Here is a 17,836-nt window from a genome sequence, read left to right as displayed (position 1 = left end):
GGATGCCCCACGGATTATGGGGATTCCGTCTGGCAGGCACCAGAGGCACTACCTACCCAGCCATGACGATGAAGAAGTCCAGGCGGTTCCACGTGTCCCCAAGGTAGCACTTCTTGCCAAAAATGCCCAGGGCCACCATCTTGAGCACCATCTCCATGGCAAAGAAGATGAAGATGAAGTCGTCGAAGACCTGCAGGGCGGGAGGGAGGCGAGAAGCGAGGGGCAGAGTGAGGTTCCGCAGCGGGACCCAGAGGCTGCAGCCACGGTGTGAGCTGGGGACACAGTCGTGGACACAAGGGGACGGGAAAGACCTGGAAACTCCTTCCCCTGGGCAGAAAGAGAACCTCAGAGATCCTGCCCCAATGCACTCATTTCACAGATGAGGAGACTGAGCCCAGAGAGAGGAATGAACTTGCCCAAGGTAATGCGGCCCATTCTGTTTGTTCCCTAAAACCAGGTATAACGACAAGGGACCAGACGGGGCTAGAACAAAGAGGCTCCTCTGAATAACTGCCAAGCTCTGGGCTACATACCTGACTTCAATTCTCTCTTCTACTAACTCTCACAGTGACCCCATGGATAGTCCCATTTGACAGGTGAGGAAACTAAGACTCAGAGAGGTTAAGCAACTTGCCTCAGGTCACACAGCAGGTGAGTGGCAGAACCAGAACTGGCTCTCAGGTCTCTGACTTGAGCCCACATGGAAGGAGCTCTCTCAGAACAGGCCTGACACCCGCCCGAGGCACAGGCCTCAGCGCTGCCTTCCTCTGCCCAGAAAGGAGGCCCAGGTGTGTCCTAGTCATGGGCTCAGGTGAGAGGACATTTCCTGAGGACGGGACCTGGGCGGGACTCCTCCTTCCAGGACAGTGAGGGCTGCAGTAAATGCAGCTCAACAAACGAGCACTGAGCACCTACTGTGTGCGGAATAGAGGCTGGTGCTGCGGACACAGAGACGAGTCCTCAGTGAACTCGCCCACTGGTGGGGGAGCCAGCCCAGTACCCACTGAGGCTAGTCAGCAGTAACTCCGCTCGGAGGCCTGGGGCTGGCTGAGGGGCTGTTACCCCCTTGGACCCCGGACCCACCCGGAGATGCTGATTCTGCAGGTTTGGGATGGGCCAGGGGTCAGGACCTTTAACAAGGGCCCCAGGGGGCTCTGAGGCCCTGGGAACCGCTGAGCCCTGTGGCCACACAGGAGGCAGAGGGCAGTCCCACCCGGAGGATTCCTTCCCCAGGGAGGCCACACTGAGCGCCTCCACATTTGTAACGTGGGTGGAACCCCAAGCCCTGCTCTGGGGTGCTCACACTCCGCACGGGTCAGGAAGTGCCGTGGGTTAGCCCCCCTGGGCCTGAGGAGACGGGAGCAGAGGGGCACAGGAGGGGCACAGGAGGGGCACGGGCCCGCGTGTGCAGGGCACCGAGGACCAGCTGCGGAGCTGCCCTTTCCTCCCAGAGCCCTGGGGGCCACGGGCAGGCGCCCCGCAGAGGAGTGGTGGGGTCACTCACACTGAGGAGACCAGGAGGAGGTGGGAGAAGGTGGGGGCCTGGACTTGGGCAAAGGCCCGGAGAGGAAGATGGTGATGGAGAATGGGTGAAGCCAGCTGGGCGTGAGGAAGAGGCGGCTAGTTTAGCAAGGAGGGGCGGGGGGGTCCGGGGGGGAGGAGGGGGAAAGGCTAGAGCAGGACATTGTGGGTAAGTGGGTGCAGCATTATGTGCAGGTAGGTGCAGGGTGGGGTGAGGTGGGTAGGTGGGTGCAGGGTGGGGGGGTGGGGGTGAGGGGGTAGGTGGGTGCAGGGTGGGGGTGGGGTGGGTGCAGGGTGGGGGTGAGGGTGGAGGGGTGGGGCACAGGGTGGGGGTGGGGTGGGGGCAGGGTGGGGGTGAGGTGGGTAGGTGGGTGCAGGGTGGGGGTAGAGTGGGGGGCATCATGGGTAGGTGGGTGCAGGGTGGGGAGGGGTGGGCATCATGGGTAGGTGGGTACAGGGTGGGGAGGGGTGGGGCATCGTGGGTAGGTGGGTGCAGGGTGGGGAGGGGTGGGGCATTGTGGGTAGGTGGGTGCAGGGTGGGGAGGGGCGTGGTGGTGGGCAGGGCGGGGCAGGACGCCTCACCTGCAGGATCTTGCAGCGCTCGGACAGGCAGTCCATGTCGTCGCACGGCTGGTACATGCCGAGCGTCACGCAGTTCAGCAGGATGACCAGCATGCTGACACATTCAAACCATGTGCACAGAGTCAAGGACAAGTCGGTGGGGACCGTGGCCATGGGGGCCGAGTGCACCCTGGAACGTAATCCCCCCACCACCTCTCACAGGCATACCCCCCATTCCTGTCATTCCCAGTTCTCAAAAGACCTTGGAGCCACCTACCCCCTCACAACAGACATGGCCACACGTGCCAAACCCGCCAGAGAACCCAAACCTCACCGAGCCACCCCTGCCGGGACCCCCACCCACCTCCTCGCCCCAGCCTGAGAGTTCCCTTAGGGCCCAGGAAGGAGGGGGCCCCTAGGCCTGGCTGGCAGCCATCTCTGAACTATGAGGGCACCTCCACCTCTGACCACCTCCCTCTTACTGTCACTGCCTCTCCCCCACCCCTCTCCCTCCCACCCCGCCACCTCTCCCCTCCCCTGACCCATGCCCCCTCCACCTCTGCCCAAGGCCTGATCTGGAGCCTGCAGAGGCCGGTCCAGTGTGGCTGAGACTGGCTGGATACCCCAGTCCCTCTCTCCTCACCTGTGGTCGGATTAGAGCTCATCTCCAGGCCCCGGGATATCCGTACCCAGGCCCCCCCCCCCCCCCGCCCCTGCGCCCAGCGAGGTGGGCCCAGCCCAGGGGGAACGCCTCCTGTGGCCAAGGGAGCAGAGAGCGTCTCTCCGCCAGCCCAGGGCAGGGCCTGCATCCCAGGGGACAGGGCGTTGGCGTTCTCAGCTGACAGTGACGGGCACCTAGAAAACGTCTGTTGCATAAATAAGTAAATCTCCCTGGGCCCTGCCCACGCGGACACCTGGGAGTCTTCAGTGTCTCCAGATGAAAACCCTCACTCCTCAACTTCACAGCCTCGCTCTAAGCTCGGATGTAGCCACACCAGCCTGACCCTCAGCCAGATCCCACCCAAGGGCCGCTGAGCACCTCTTGCCTGATGGGAAACTGACTTGGTTTCCTTGGTAACAGCCTCCCTCCCATCCCAGGGGCCCCGGCTCACCTTGGGATGCTGCCTTCCCTCCGCCTCCCGCTCAGACCCTCCTTGCCCCAGCCCTGCTCCTTCCTGCCCGCCCCGTCCCGCTGCCATTCTCCCGCCACAGCCTGTAATTAATTTCAGTCGCTGCCAGGGCCCCCTTCTAGCCTGAGAGGCGCTCCAGCAGCAGCTTCATCGTTAATTAACTTTTTTAAAGTTCAAACATTCTAATTACCCATCCCCCTAGCCTTCCCCCCTGCCTGTCATGCTCTCCCGCCTTCAGCCTCCTCCTCTGCTCCCTCTGCCCTTCCTGCCAGTTTCAAGTTCAACATGCACTTAACAGGGGTCTCCCAGGAGCCTGGTACCCCCACTTCTTCCTCAGGACCCTGAGCCCATTTTACAGATGAGAAAAACTGAGACTCAGAGAACCTAGGGGCCTCTCCTGCATCACACAGCTGGGAAGTATGAGAGCTGAGGTTCACACAGGCCTGCTGGACTCCATGGCCAGTGTCTCCTCTAGGACACATGGCCTGTCCCTGCCTGTGACCACCCACTGTCCCCTGAGTCTTCGGCCCATCCATCCTCAGCGGCTCTCACCGGGACCCTGCACAGCCTCCCCTCTGCCCTTCTGATCTTCCCACACAATAACCAGGCACACTGTGTGCCCAACACTGTCAGAGTGCTGTGCAAGTGTTGACTCCTTTAATCCTTGCAGCACTATTTTTACAAATGAGGAAATGGAGACAAAAAGGGGAATGTGATTTGCCCAAGGTCACCAGCTGGGAAAGGGCAGAGCTGGAACACCAAACCAGAGCCTGCTTTTCTTGTCCCCGCGCTATTTTGCCAGATTAATCTGCCTGAACAACTCTGAATGCCTCTCCCCTGTTCAGAAACCTGCCATGGTTCCCAGCACCCTCCTCAGCTTGACACCAAGGCCCCCTAGACTGGTCTTAGTGAATTCCTGCGACCTCACCTCCCTCTGGCCTTGGCATGCACTGGGCTATCTATACTAATAAAAGGGTAATATGCAAATTGGTCACGACACCCTCACAGTAACAACCGAACAGCAGGTGCATGGGGCAACCAGGACGGCAGGGGGGTTAGCGAGGGACGACCAAATGACTGACCAGCAGGCTACGTGGGGCGACCAGGCCGGTAGGGGGGTTAGTGAGGGACGACCAAATGACTGAACAGCAGGCTGCGTGGGGCTGACCAGGCCGGCAGAGGGGGGCAGTAGGGGCGACCAGGCTGGCAGAGGGGGGCAGTTGGGGGTGACCAGGCCGGCAGGGGGGCAGTTAGGGGTGATCAGGCTGGCAGGGGGGGCAATTAGGGGCGATCAGGCAGGTAGGCAGGTGAGCAGTTAGGAGCCAGCAGTCCCAGATTGTGAGGGGGATGTCCGACTGCTGGTTTTGGCCCAGGGATCGGGCCGAAACCGGCAGTCGGACATCCCTCAAGGAGTCCCGGATTGGTGAGGGGCCAGGCTGGGCTGAGGGGAACCCCCCTCAATGCACAAATTTCGTGCACCAGGCCTCTAGTATATACATATACGTGTGTGTGTGTGTATGTGTGTGTGTGTGTGTGTGTGTGTGTGTGGTTTATTGATTTCAGAGAGAGGAAGGGAGAGGGAGAGAGAGATAGAAACTCTGATGATCAGAGAAAATCATTGATTGGCTGCCTCCTGCACACCCCACACTGGGCATCGAGCCCACAACCCGGCATGTGCCCTGACTGGGAATCGAACCGTGACCTCCTGTTTCATAGGTCTACACTCAACCACTGAGCCACACTGGCTGGGCTGCACTGAACTCCTTGCTGTCCCCAAGCATACCCTGCATGCACTTTCCCTTCCCTCTACCACATCCCCCAGGCAAACTCCTACTCATCCTTCACAGCCCAGTTCACTGGTCACCTCTTCTTAAAGCTTCCCTTGAAGCACCTTTCACCACTCACCAGGCCGTGGTCCCGCCTCCTCTCTGGAAATGCTCCCTACTCACCTGGTCTAGCTGGTATCATAGTCATGAACTTGGCAGTAACCGCTAGGGACATGGCCCTAGCTGTCACCACATCCCGCTGGGTGCAGGTGAGGAAGCAGGCCTGGACAGCTGCAGTGACTTGCCCAAGGTCACACGGTCAGTGAGCAGCCCAAACGGTCTGACGCGGTGGTGCCCGCAGCGGCTGTGTGGCGCTGCCTCTGCCGTTCGAGCAGCTCGCCCGCGGCACCGAGTCCCTCGAGGGGCCAGATGGATCGGCTTTCACCTCTAGATTGCTCAGCGGCAGGCACGCAGGGGTGGACAGTCTCAGCCCGGCCCTGAGGCGCGCGGGGAAATCCCAGATGGCAGAGCCTGGGCCCTTGCCAAGAGCCCGTGCGGCTCAGAAGTCAGGCCAGAGCTGGCATCGCTGCCCGAGGTTCCCGACACGCTCCCCACTGGCCCAGGGATCAAAGGCAGCAGCCCTGGAAGCTGGACCGATCACAGGGCTGGGGAAGGAGGCTGGCAGGGAGGCAAGGTCCAGGCCCACGGGCTCCAGGGCCTGGCCCGGCGCCTGACGTTTCCACCATGAGTCACTGAGGAGCTCTGAGAGGCAGCTGGGCAAGCTCTGGTGCGCTGGGACAATCTGAGGGCACAGAGGCCCCAAGAGGGCGGTCCAGGATTTCTGGGTGATAGGGAGGCAGGGCCTTGAGGGCCAGCTCCTCATTGCCTCACACAGTAAGGCTCAAAGCCCCCCGCCTGGCATGTGAGGCCGTGCAGGTGCCACCCTGCCACCTCGCCCACTCATCGCTCAGACCTCACTTCTGTCGGGGTGACCTTGTCACAGCACAACCCCACGAGTCCTCAGAGCCTCTGGTCCGGTCGCCCATTGCACATGGGAAACCGAGGGCAGAGAGCCAGCAAGGAGACACGGGGAGCCCGAAGCGAAGGGACCTTCAGACTCCTCACCCACGGGGTCCCCGAGCCAGGCTGGATTCCAAACCCACTGACACCCCAGGTTTCCCCAGTGCCCAGGCTCCGTACGCGTGCCATGGGCTCAGCGTGGCCACGTTTGGGTGTTTGAAGCCAATCAGATCTCTGCCGGGCAGGGTGCTTTGAGGAACCCGGATGGGGAAACATCAATGGCGATCCAACGGACAGCTCCCTTGGCAGGAAAGCCTTCCCAACACCCCCCTGGCTGGGGAGGAAACCCACCAAGGCATCCCTGGGGCTGCTCTGAACCCCCACCCCACTCCCCACACACACCCACACCCCCGGCTCAGCCCCACCTCCAGCCAGCCCCCACCTGTGGCCAAGGCCCTAACCCCCCCACCTCATTCCCCCCCACCCCCCCCCCCCTCCCCCTGCTCCTCACCCCTCCCCCCCCGCCAGCTCTGCCCAGGTCCTCAGGTCCTCGGAACTGGGGCCAAGGAGCCGGGCAGTGAATCAATGAGCAGGTATTGAGTGTCCGCTGTGTGCCAGGTGCCGGATTAACAACAGCGAAAATGGCAAACATTTCTCAAGTGTTCTTGAGCGTTTGTATGTCAAGGAGCTTTCTAATCAAACTGCATGTATTATCTCATTTAAACCTCACAGCAAACAATGAGGCCGGGAGCCCAGAGGCCCCGACACAGGCCCCTGCAGCCACATGTGCTGTGCAGCAGAAAGAGCCCCTCTCTTTGCCAGCCACGCCTATAACAGGGCCCGGGGTCTCTTGTCCTTGGGCCCTTGGGGAAAATAACAAAACAAACTCACCAGCAGAGGACTGAGACCCCGTGCTGGCCTTGTCTGCCGATTACGTGATTGGCCTTGAACAGAAACTAGAGACGCTAAGCCAGCCCCTTAGATGGACGTCTGCCTCGCAGCGTGCTGACTCCTCACGCACAGCCTTTCAAAATTCCGATCACTCAGGCCTGGCAATGAGGAAAGTCGCCCTGGAACTTAAGCAAAGTTCCCTAACACTGGCAGGTACTACTGTTACCCCCACTTTACAGATAAGAAAACTGAGGCACCGAGAGCTGGTTCCAGGGCTCCAGTCACACATAGCCGCCCCGGCTCACACAGCTGTTATGTGGCAGGGGCAGGATTTGAACCTGCCTCTTGCTGACTCCAAATCCCACATTCTCGGCCACGTGCCCTGTGGACCCCGGGCACAGGGCCTGGACTGGCACGCGTTTGGTGGACTACTCGTTCGCTTTTCCTTTCTCGCCCACACTGACGCCGCCCGAGTAGGCCTGGGTCAGCCGTGAGCTCAGCAGCAGCCCATCTGTCGGCGCCCAGTGGGGTCAAGAAGGGGCTATTCCACCCCTGTGTGGCGGGGAAGGAGGGCCTGTCTGCAGGAGAGAGAGGGAGGGGTGCTGGTCTCGGGGCCCCAGTAAGAAGCTGGGCTGGACCAGAACCCTAACTCCAACCCAGGTCCTGGCTGCTGAGGCTTGGGAAGGCTGGGATGTGAGTTAGGGAGACAGAGTCACCGGGAAGGCACCACGCCAGGGGTCCCCTCAAAACTCCCACTTCCCAGAGAGAAGAGTGAGACCAAATGGAGGGGCAGTGCCTGACACCCCAGCAGGCCCCTCGGGCCAGCCTCCTCTCCAGGAACCCGAGCCAGAGACCTACACGGTTACCATGGCAACCACCACCCTCCATCCTGTGGGCCCAGCTGACAGTCACGGTTTCTGTAATTGGGGGGGCTCTGGAAGGATGGGTGGGGGTGAGAGGTGGGGGGTGGATGGGTTTGGCTGGGGCGGCCATGTTTGTTTTTATTTCTGTCAAATCTGAAATCTAATCCATTTCCCAGGCTGGGCCTCCGTTGCCTAAATGAATCAAGTAGAGAACGGAGGCTGGGGGTGCATCCTCCTGGACCAGGAGGCAGGGAAGCGGGGCCAGCCTCTGTAGGGGAGTCCCTCCCCGCGGGTCCCCAGGGGCTCCGAGGATGGGAGCCCAGTCCTGGGCCTTCCCTGGCTGGGCCTGAGGCTGGACTCCGGGTCTTGGTCCAGCTCTGTGCCCTCGGGCAGGTGCACAAGCACCGCGTCAGTGTTCTGAGAGCGTGTCCTGACCCAGGGCCCCGCGTGTGTGAGGCATAGACCTCGCTGTGGTGACAGTGGCTACCATTTTGAATGTGCTCCAGGCCCTGGGCTTTCAAGAGGATATCCACTCACTCATTCATTCATTCATTCATTCAATTTATCTTTATGAGCAATGACCACTGGACAGCTTCTTGGCAGCTTCTATTAAAGCAGAACAGAGGCCCTCGCTAGGATCCAGCGGTGCCACTCCTGGATCCACACTCCAGCGAAATGCCCACATAAGTCCGCCAAAAGGCACACGTTACTCATAACAGCCCCGACCAGGGAACAACTCAAGGGCCCCCCAACAGGAGACTGAGTCAGGCAGCAGGTTTTAACTAGGGATGATTTTGACCCCAAGGGACACGTGGCCATGACTGGAGACGTTTTGATTGTCACGCCTGGGGAGGTGGAACACTAGCATGTAATGAGCAGAAAACAGGGATGATGCTCAACCCCCTGCCATGCACAGAACAGCCCCCCACAAAGCATTCCCGGCCCCAAATGTCAACAGTGCCAAGGCTGAGAACCCGTGGGGTCCACCCATTGGATGGAATACTACGCAGCAATGAAAAAGAACCAACAGCATGGATAGCGTCAAAGAGCAAACAGTGAATGAACCCAAGTACATAAAGGGAGAAATCAGGCAGAGTTAACCTACATGAAGGAGGTCTTCACAGCAGTGATTTTTAGGGAGCAGCCATAAGGGGCGGGGGGTGGGGGAGGGCGCTTCCCGGGCTAGAGACATTCTTCTTGGTCTGAGTGGAGTCATAGGAGAGTGTATATGTGGAAAGGTGCCTTGAGCTGGACATTAAGATTTGAGAGCTCTACCGCATGCAGGTTTGACCTCAATAAAAAGTGCACCAAAAAACAATGAAGCGCAGCCGCCATAAGGAACAATAAAAATGCAACAATTAAAGAAAGCACAAGCACCTGCTGGGGCTCCGGCTGCCGCAGCCCCCCCCCCCACCGGAGCCTTCACCACCCCCCGCGAGGGAGGGGTGTCATCCCCGTTTCACGAACTTGTCCAAGGCCACGTGAGGGACAGGGCCGGGATTTACCCTCACCCGTCTTCCCTGTGTGTAAGGACTTGTTCTGCTCGTGCCCTCGGCGGCCCTGGGAGACAGGCCCCGCCGTCCATCGCACCCACTTCGCAGATGTGAAAATGAAGGTCCCGGGAGGGCGGGACTTGCCCACGGCGACACGGTGGCCGAGCTGGACAGAAAGTTGCTTCACAAAGTGGGCAGACCTGCTGGGCAGGTGGTCCTAAGCCTCTCTCCCCTTCCATGCCTCCAGCGACCAGGAGCCCCCCCCCCTCTCAGACCACACAGCCCTGCCCAGGCTGACTGGCTCTCTTATAAGCCACGGGCCCCCTCGGTGGGCTGAGATCCCTTAGGGGGAGGGGACCAGGGAGTGTGCTCTCCCTTCCTCCCTGTCCCTGCGCCTCCCCGCCCCCGCCCCGCGTCTTTAATCGCCCATAATTTGAAAACTCATTGAATTTGGCCAAAGTGTCTGATTCCAGATGTCCGCAGGCCGCAGTGCCCAGCGCGACAGCCGGAGTGGGGGCGTGGATGACGCGGGACAAGGGCTGCCAGCAGGGAAGGAAGCCCAGGGCGGATGGTCCCGGGGAGGAAGCTCCAGCCAGGAGCCGCTCCAGACGCCACCGCTTCAGCCTCTGCTGAGAACAGCGGCCACGGTCCCACCGCCTGTGGGCGAGCCGGTCTCAGGAGCCGCCACCCACAGGAAGAGGTGCCCGCGGGGAGCCCCCCAGAGTCCTGGGCGGGGGTGGTAGGCGCCTCCCCGGGGCCCACAGCACCTTGGACGCCCCCCTTATAGCAGCTCTGAACTGAGTGTGGTCTGTCCTGGCCTCTCGCCCCCACCAGGCCGAGCTCCCCGTGGGCAGCGCGTAGCCATCCTCCTCTGGGGCAGATCTCAGGCACTGCAGCCTCAGAGGGAGCCAGACCCCTGTCACTTGGAGGCATCAGGGAGGCTGAGCGGGATTTCTGCGCTGGAGGGCTGTGCAGCCTCCTCCCCTCCCGGCACCCCCCTCCTCTCCTCTTTAACGTGCTGCTCTGCATGCATTTATTCAGCACCCCCCGCTGGGCGAGGCCTACGCTGGCTCTGGGAACCCCAAAAGAAGAAGACAAGGCCCCTGCCCCCCAGAAACCACGAGGACACACTCAGCGGAGACACAGAGAGGTCCCGGGCTGGATGGAGGGTGATGACACCCTCCCTCGGTCTCCTGGGTGCCTGTCCCCACCACACGTCTCCCCTGCCTGCCCCGACCACATACGTGTACGCATGCACACGGGCATTCCTCCCTGCACCCTACACACCGCCACACGTGACACCCGCCTGGACCGCCAGGCCGGCAGCAGCGGGCACGGCCCACCCTCTCCCCCACAACGGCGCCCCTCACCACCACCATCACCCCCCCTCCCCCGCCGCTCGTGCCCCTGGGAAGCTCACGAGCCCCTTCTCGGAGTGATGTTTGACGTGCAGGGTTTTTAATGCTCAGGGTTAGAAAGGAGGGAAGCCAGTTATGTTAAAATAGTTGTCAAAATATTTTTTAAAAAAACAAATTTGTGATAGAGAACTATACGTGTTCCATTGTCACCACAGTGAGTAGGCAGAGCGGCGGTGGGCGGGACGCGCGGCTGGGGAGCAGCGGGGACGGCCGGTGACAGTCCCGGGAGCTGCCACCGTCCCTCTGTGGTTTGTGACCTCCGTTGGTCATGCTCCCCCAGACCACCAAATTGTCCCCCTGCCCTTCCCACCCCCGTGAGTAAACCCCAACCACCACCAATCCCGGAAGTTGTCCAGACTAGAACCCTCCAGTCTCCCTCTCCCTCAGGCCACATCCATCTCAGAGACCTGCCCATTTCAGCACCTAAACCTCTGCTCTCCATCTACTCCTCAGCATCCCCACTGCCCCAAGCGGACGGCGCTCTCTCACTCACGAGTCTCCTCCTCCACCCGTGCCTCCTATGACACATCCTCCACACCGCAGCCAGAGCGCTCCTCCAAAGCCAAAAGGCTTCTGTGGCTCCCTATGACTTCCAGAGGGCTTCCAAACTCCTGGGCTTGGCATTCAAGGCCTTTGTATAAGGGTTCTTGGCTGGACCGTGGGGAAGGCGGGTGGATGAATGCATGAATGTAAGGGTGGGGTAGATGGGTGGGGCGGGTGAATGGAGGAGAGCTAGGAAGATAGATAAATGGATGGATGGATGGATGGATGGATGGATGGATGGATGGATGGATGGATAAGTAGGTGGGTGGGTAAACGGATGGGTGGGTGGGAGCCTTCTCTGCCTCTCTCCTGGAAAAGCCAGGCACAGCCTGTGGGCACACTGCTCTGTCCACCTCCACCCCAGCCCTCTTCCCCCCAAGCCCTCACATTCACACAGCACCTCAGTCAGCCAAGCCTCCTCCTCCCGCTTTCCAATCGAGATGGAAACTGGTGCCCAGAGAGGCCAAGTTGTTTGCCTGGGGTCACACAGCAGTGAGCTGAGCAGCAGGCCTCCATGAATGTCAGTATTTGAACTTGGGGAGAGAAGAGGGAGTCCGGAGGAGCAGAGCAGAGCTCCACAGGACAGATGGGGACAGAATGTGGAAGGCGGCCCCACAGGAGAGCTGGAGCGAGGTTCGCAGGAAGACATTCCGGCTGATTAAAAAGACATATTGATTTCTCTCCGAGGGACACAAATGGGGCTGTTTTTCTCCCAACAGGATGGCGACGCGGTCTGAGGGCGGCCTCGGGTCAAAGCTGGCTTCTCACACAGAAGCCAGAGCCCAGGCCCGATGGACGGGTGAAAATCCAATCATGTTTTAAATGCCCCAGGAGGGGCGAACTCCTCATTAGCCAGCCAGCCCTCTTCCTAATTCTCTGCTCTATATCAATTACTACAAGCCTTCCTGGCAGGCCTCCGGGGCTCTCGGGGCAGCGCCGGCCAGGGCTCTGGCCAAGCCGCACTCCGTCATCGCCAGGCGGGGTGGCCTGGACAAGCACCGCACCTCTCTGGGCCTCATCTGCCCAGTGGACAATCTCTAGTGCCAGCACGAACTGCACCCAGCGCATAGTAGGTCCTTAGTGACCGCCAGTGCCCTTCCAGACACAGTCTTCCCCTGTGCCTTCCAGAACCTGGACACCAAATGTCCTTCCAGACTCAGCCCACACTCCAGGCTGTTATCAGAGTCCCCGGTGACTTCCGCTCAGCTCAGAGCCCTTGACCAGGCTGTTCCACTCGAGTCAGGAACAGTGTCCAACACATAGCTGTCTTCAATAAACCCTTGTTAAATGAATGAATGCATCAATCAATCAACCAACCAACCAACCGGTATCTGTTGCAAGAGCCTCCTGCCTGGTCTCCAGACCTCATTCTCTCCCCCTGAAGCAGCCTTCATGTCACTCTAGAAGCAACCATTCTAGTAAATGAATCTTTCCGCGCCCCATCCCTGCTGGGCACCCATCAATGGCTTCCCGGTGCCCACACGATCAAGCAGCAGCTGTACCAGCCTGTCTCACACTGTTCCAGCCACACTAAACTCCTTTCTGTGCTCAGCACTATTCCTTCTGCCTAGAACACCATCCCTCCACTGGCCTCCTGGAAAACTCCTACTCGTGCAGCAAGACCCAGGCCAAATGCCCGCAGGCCGGTCAGGGGCAGCTTCTGCAGCTGCAGCTCTGTTTACACAGACATTTCCACGTGACAGTTCCCGAGAGCGCCCTGTGGGCCAGGCTCTCTCTGGCCACCCAGCCGCCCTGCAGCATCCCCTCGCCGCCACGAGCGTCCCCTGGGCACGGCTTGAGGCTGACTTTTACTTTAGAGAAAAACAACCTTCTCTACACCAGATGGAGGGAAACGGACAATTTCCCAGACATGTGTTGCTCCTTCCAGCAACACTTGTCGCCCGTCTGGGTGTTCCCATTAGGCCAGGGCTGAAGGAGGAGGGGACAGCCTCCCGCAAAGAACCCCTTCCCCAGCCACAAGCAGGCTGGGTGGGCACAGCACTGGCCGGAGAATCCAGGGTCCTAGGCTCCGGTCCACCCTGGCATTGCCCACGTCTTAACGCGGGTAAGTCATGCTTCCTTCCTGGGCCTCAGTCTCCCAAGCTGTACAATGGGGAGTTCGCACACCCCCGGGCCTGCCACCTCTCGGGAGGTGCTGGGAGAACCTAAGAGGACAGCCAGAGGGAGCCTGGGAGGCCTCGGTCCAGGAGAGGGGAGACTAATCTGGGGGTGACCGAGAGCCCCTGAAGTCTCTGAGTGAGGAAAGAATAGACAAAGGGAAGACGGCAGGCAGGAGGGCAGGGCGGGGGACACAGCCCCTCCTGGCACACAGCACTTGGCAGTGTCCACACAGAGCGGGAAGGCAGGTCTGGAGGAATGAGTGAGTCCAGGGGAGAAGTGACCCCCCAAAGTGACACAGCTTTGGGCTCCTGGCCGGGGTTCTGTCCCCTGTGCAGGGGAAGAGCGGGAGGGTGACACCAGCCGTCACGTGGGACAGGAGGAGTGAGATCCCGGGAGCTGCCCGTTTATATGGGAGAGATGGACGGACTCAGCCCCAGGTGCTCCCGATGGCCACACCACAGGGAGAGGGCTCAGGACAGGAGGGATGGGTGAGGTGAGGGGGAACCTCCTGAGAGTCAGGAGCCCTCAGAAAGGTCCCCGAGGCTTGATCCGGGGCCCGCGGCAGCCGGGCCTCCCAGACCATCAGCAAGGACATGCGGCCCAGTGGCCTTCAGGACCCCAGGTGGCTCCCCCAGCTGCCCTGTCAGCCCCCGTGCGCAGACAGCTGCCCCTCGGCACTCAACAGTTTGCCCGATCGATACTGGCCCTGGCTTCTCACCTGACCCCTTGACATTGCCAACGAGCGTCACTGTGACCCCCATTTCACAGATGAGCAAGCAGAGGCTAAGCAAAGGCAAGAGATTGGTCCGAGGCCCCTGGGCCACGAAGCCAGCACAGGTCTGCGTTCACGCAGCGACCAAGCCACAGCCCCTGGGCCACCTCTGAGTCTCTCCTTCCGACACCCACCCCAAAGCAGGCACACCTCCACTCGGACCCTCCTCTCGAGGCCCGGCCACCACCTGGGCCACCCTCATTGCCCCGTCCCACAGGCACCTCCTCATGAAGGTCTCCCCGGGAGCCAGCGTGACCTTCCCCTGCACGGAGCGCACTCAGTAAAGCTAGTTGAATGATCTCATGAGTGGGCGAGTGAATGATGGGTGAACGGGAGCCCTTCACCCCCTCAATAACACCAGAACCCTCACAGCGAACAGCACAAGGGTGAGACCATGGCCCCGCCCTCTTTCTGTCCCAGGATGGGTGAGGTCAGAGGGTCCCAGGGGCAGGGATCTAGGTCAGGTTGATTGGCAGTGAGAGTACCCACATAGCCCGCCCTAGCAAGCAGCGGGCCGGAGCCAGGCAGGGGGCCAGAAGCAGGCAGAAGGGGGCAGAGGGGCGGACAAAAAGCAGGAGGCCAGCGGCAAAGGCACAGGCCGAGCGAGCCCCCCCAACAAGGAACGTGGAGCCCCGGAGACACCACTGAGATGCCTCTGAGGAGCGTGGCTGGGAAGCCGATACCCCGGGCTCGCATCCTACAGACAGGGAGACTGAGGGCTAGCGAGGGGGGGTGACCTGTCCAAAGTCACTGGCAGCTGGCGCCTCCTGCCTCCCCACCCAGACTGGCACCCTCCCCCTGCCCAGCAGAGAGGCAGCCTTCACAGACGACTGGCTTCCCGCCGTGCATGGATGATTCGTGCATGGGTGATTTGCAAGCAGCAGAAGTGCTGGCTCAGCCCTGGCAGGAGGGGAGGCAGCCCAAGCATGCTGGGAGGGAAGGGGCTGCAAACTCCTCGGGGGAGTGGCCCGGCAGGCCACGGCGCGGTGGCTGCAGAATGTAGATGCTGGAACCCAGGGAGACCGCCTGGAACTGGGAAGCAAACCTCCCTGCCCCGTGGAGTGTGCAGACCCCGTGCTGCCCCAGGCTCTGCCCGGCCTGGGTGAAAGCTGAGGCTGGGGGTGCAGAGCAATGAGGGCCTTCATCCCAGCTCTACCTCTTCCTGGCTGTGCAGCCCTGGAAAAAGGGACTGCACCGCTCTGGGCCTCACTTTCCGCCTGTGCAAAACGGGGCCACCTCTGGGTGGTTATAAGGGTTCGAGGGGATAATGCAGACAAAGGAGGCAGCGCAGTGCGTGCCAGCTCTCCCGGTCGCCATGCCAGAGCTGCTCCTCGGTGCTGGGCTCCACAGGAACCATCTCACCATCTCACCCTCCCATTACAGAGATGAGAAAACCCAGGCTCAGGGTCGGGAAACCAGAGCGAGGACACGCACCGCTGGCCTTTCTCCCCCACGCCTCCCGTTACGCTAGGAAAGGCTCTCAACGTCCGATCTAGGTGGAAAATAGGTTTCCAACTGATTAGTTCTGCGGCAGGGGCGCCCCGCTGGAGGATGCTGCGATGGATTAGCCATGTCTGCACGGATGAGGGCATGGCGACCAGCGGCATAACCGGCACAGATTTACCTAAATAACGGAGACTGAACCTGATTTTCCCTGGAAACCATGTCCTCTGGAAGCATTATGTTCTATCGAAAGGCTTGATGCCCAATGTCTTACTGAACCTACCCCGAGCAGAGAGTGTACTCAGCCACACAAGGACCCCGTTCACCTTTTGGGCACAGAAAATAAGAAAGAAGCCGCACTGTGGCGCTTTTTCTGGTCTGCACAGCTCCATTTTCACGTGTTCCGTATGCGGCTGCTCTGGTCTTCATTGCAATCTTGGGACGTGGGAGTGACCACCCTTGTTTGTCAATTGGGGAAACAGGGGCTCAGAGAGGTTAAGAAACTGGCCCGTCCTGGTCAGTTTTTCTCAGTGGTTAGAGTCAGAGCTTGGACTGCAGGGTCATGGGTTCAGTTCCGGCCAAGGGCATGTACCTCAGTTGCAGGCTGAATCCCTAGCCCCGTGTGGGGTGCATGTGGGAGGCAACCAATCGATGTGTCTCTCTCACATTGATGTTCCTCCATCTCTCTGTCTTCACCCGCCACCTTCCCTTCCACTCTCTCTAAAAATCAATGGGGGGAATTATCCTCGGGTGAGGATTAACAAAACAAAGACCAAAAGAGAAACTGGCCCACGGTCACACAGCAAATCAGAGGCAGAACCAGCCCCTGGGCCTGCCTGACTCAGGTCCACACACCAAACCGCTCCCCCAGGAGTCCAACAGTGCAACCCAGCCTCCGACATCTCAGACCCAGGGACCTCCCAGCTGCTGCCCCAGCTGCCGGCGCAGGCGCCATGCGGGTGCGTGGACCTCTCCGCGCGCCGGCCCAGGGCTCTCCGGTGAGTCAGGTGGTGACTCAGGTCTGGCCCGGCTGGCTGAGGAGCTGAGTCAGGGAGCACCGAGCCTCCAAGGGCCGCTGGCTCCCAGCCAGGGCCCCCCAGCACCAGGGACCGAGACCGCCTGTCTGGGGCAGACCTCCCACGCTGCCCCGGGCCTGCTGGCCATGAGAGCTGCTCCCGCTGGGCTGACCCTCGGGGCTCTCGAGGGGGAGCAGACTCCTGCAGAGTCTGGGGAGGTGAAGGGTCACTTCTGGTTGTCACGATGATGGAGGAGCACTGCCTACTGATATCACCGAACGTCCTGAAACGGACAAGACAGCCAGGCCCACAGGGCAGGAGCACACTCCATACGCCAACAGTACCCACTGGGGGGCGCCAGGTGAGCCCCGCCCCTCCCTGAGCTCCCTCAGCACCTGATCAAAGACACCCACAAACATGCCCCAGGCCCCCTAAAGCCCAGCCTGAGCGCCCCACGGTCGAGTCTCTGCTGCAGGAGCCCCTGCGGACACCACGGTCTGCGGGTAGACACCCACCTTGGCCGCTCTCCCACGGACCCACGCGGACTGTGAAATCTTAGCACCGCGTTCACGGGGCCCAGAACCACGGGGCCTCCGACTCCCGAACAAGCACCATGGCCGTCGGGCGCGTATTTGAAACAGAACCTGACAGCGTGGGGGTCACAGAAGCCTAGGATCTGAGTGTCACTGGACTTTCAATGTGAACTGTGAGCCTTAGACCAGTGTTTTCAACCTTCCTGATGCCGCGACCCTTTAATACAGTTCCTCATGTTGTGGTGACCCCCAACCATAAAATTACTTTCGTTGCTACTTCATATCTGTAATGTTGCTACTGTGATGAATCGTAATGTAAATATCTGTGTTTTCTGACGGTCTTAGGCGACCCTGCTAGCGGTTCGCGACCCACAGGTTGAGAACCGCTGCTGTAGAGCCTAAGACCATCGGAAAACACAGATATTTACATGACGATTCATAACAGTAGCAAAATTACAGTTATGAAGTAGCAACGAAAGTAATTTTATGGTTGGGGGTCACCACCACATGAGGAACTGTATTAAAGGGTCGCGGCTTTAGGAAGGTTGAGAACCACTGCCTTAGACTCAGCCACAGAACTCGACGCCACTGAGGCTGCTCCACGCTGGCGTCGTCGGCTCCCTGGCCCAGAAGACGGCTCAGCAGTTAGGACGCCACTTCAAGCCGAGACCTCCATCCCTCGCACCAGCCTCGGCAGCCTCTGGCTGTGGGCCCTGGGGAGCCCGAAGGTGCATGAGCAGGTCCC

The 17,836-nt window shown here is 60.3% G+C and overlaps 1 protein-coding gene across 1 annotated transcript in view; it reads right to left on the bottom strand.

The window, feature by feature from the left end:
- CACNA1I (calcium voltage-gated channel subunit alpha1 I) overlaps window positions 1-17,836 on the bottom strand; it is an 86,135-nt gene that overhangs the window by 66,390 nt on the left and 1,909 nt on the right. Inside the window, exons 2-3 of the mRNA XM_054718565.1 lie at window positions 2,104-2,215; window positions 57-190 (exon numbers count right to left, since the gene is read on the bottom strand). Coding sequence (XP_054574540.1) covers window positions 57-190; window positions 2,104-2,215 — 246 coding nt within the window. The remainder of the gene's footprint in view (window positions 1-56; window positions 191-2,103; window positions 2,216-17,836) is intronic.

Source organism: Eptesicus fuscus, chromosome 7, assembly GCF_027574615.1.
Source record: "Eptesicus fuscus isolate TK198812 chromosome 7, DD_ASM_mEF_20220401, whole genome shotgun sequence".
NCBI lineage: Eukaryota > Metazoa > Chordata > Mammalia > Chiroptera > Vespertilionidae > Eptesicus > Eptesicus fuscus.
Note: the sequence above shows the minus strand (reverse complement) of the source record. Positions and strands in the feature narration are given on the sequence as shown.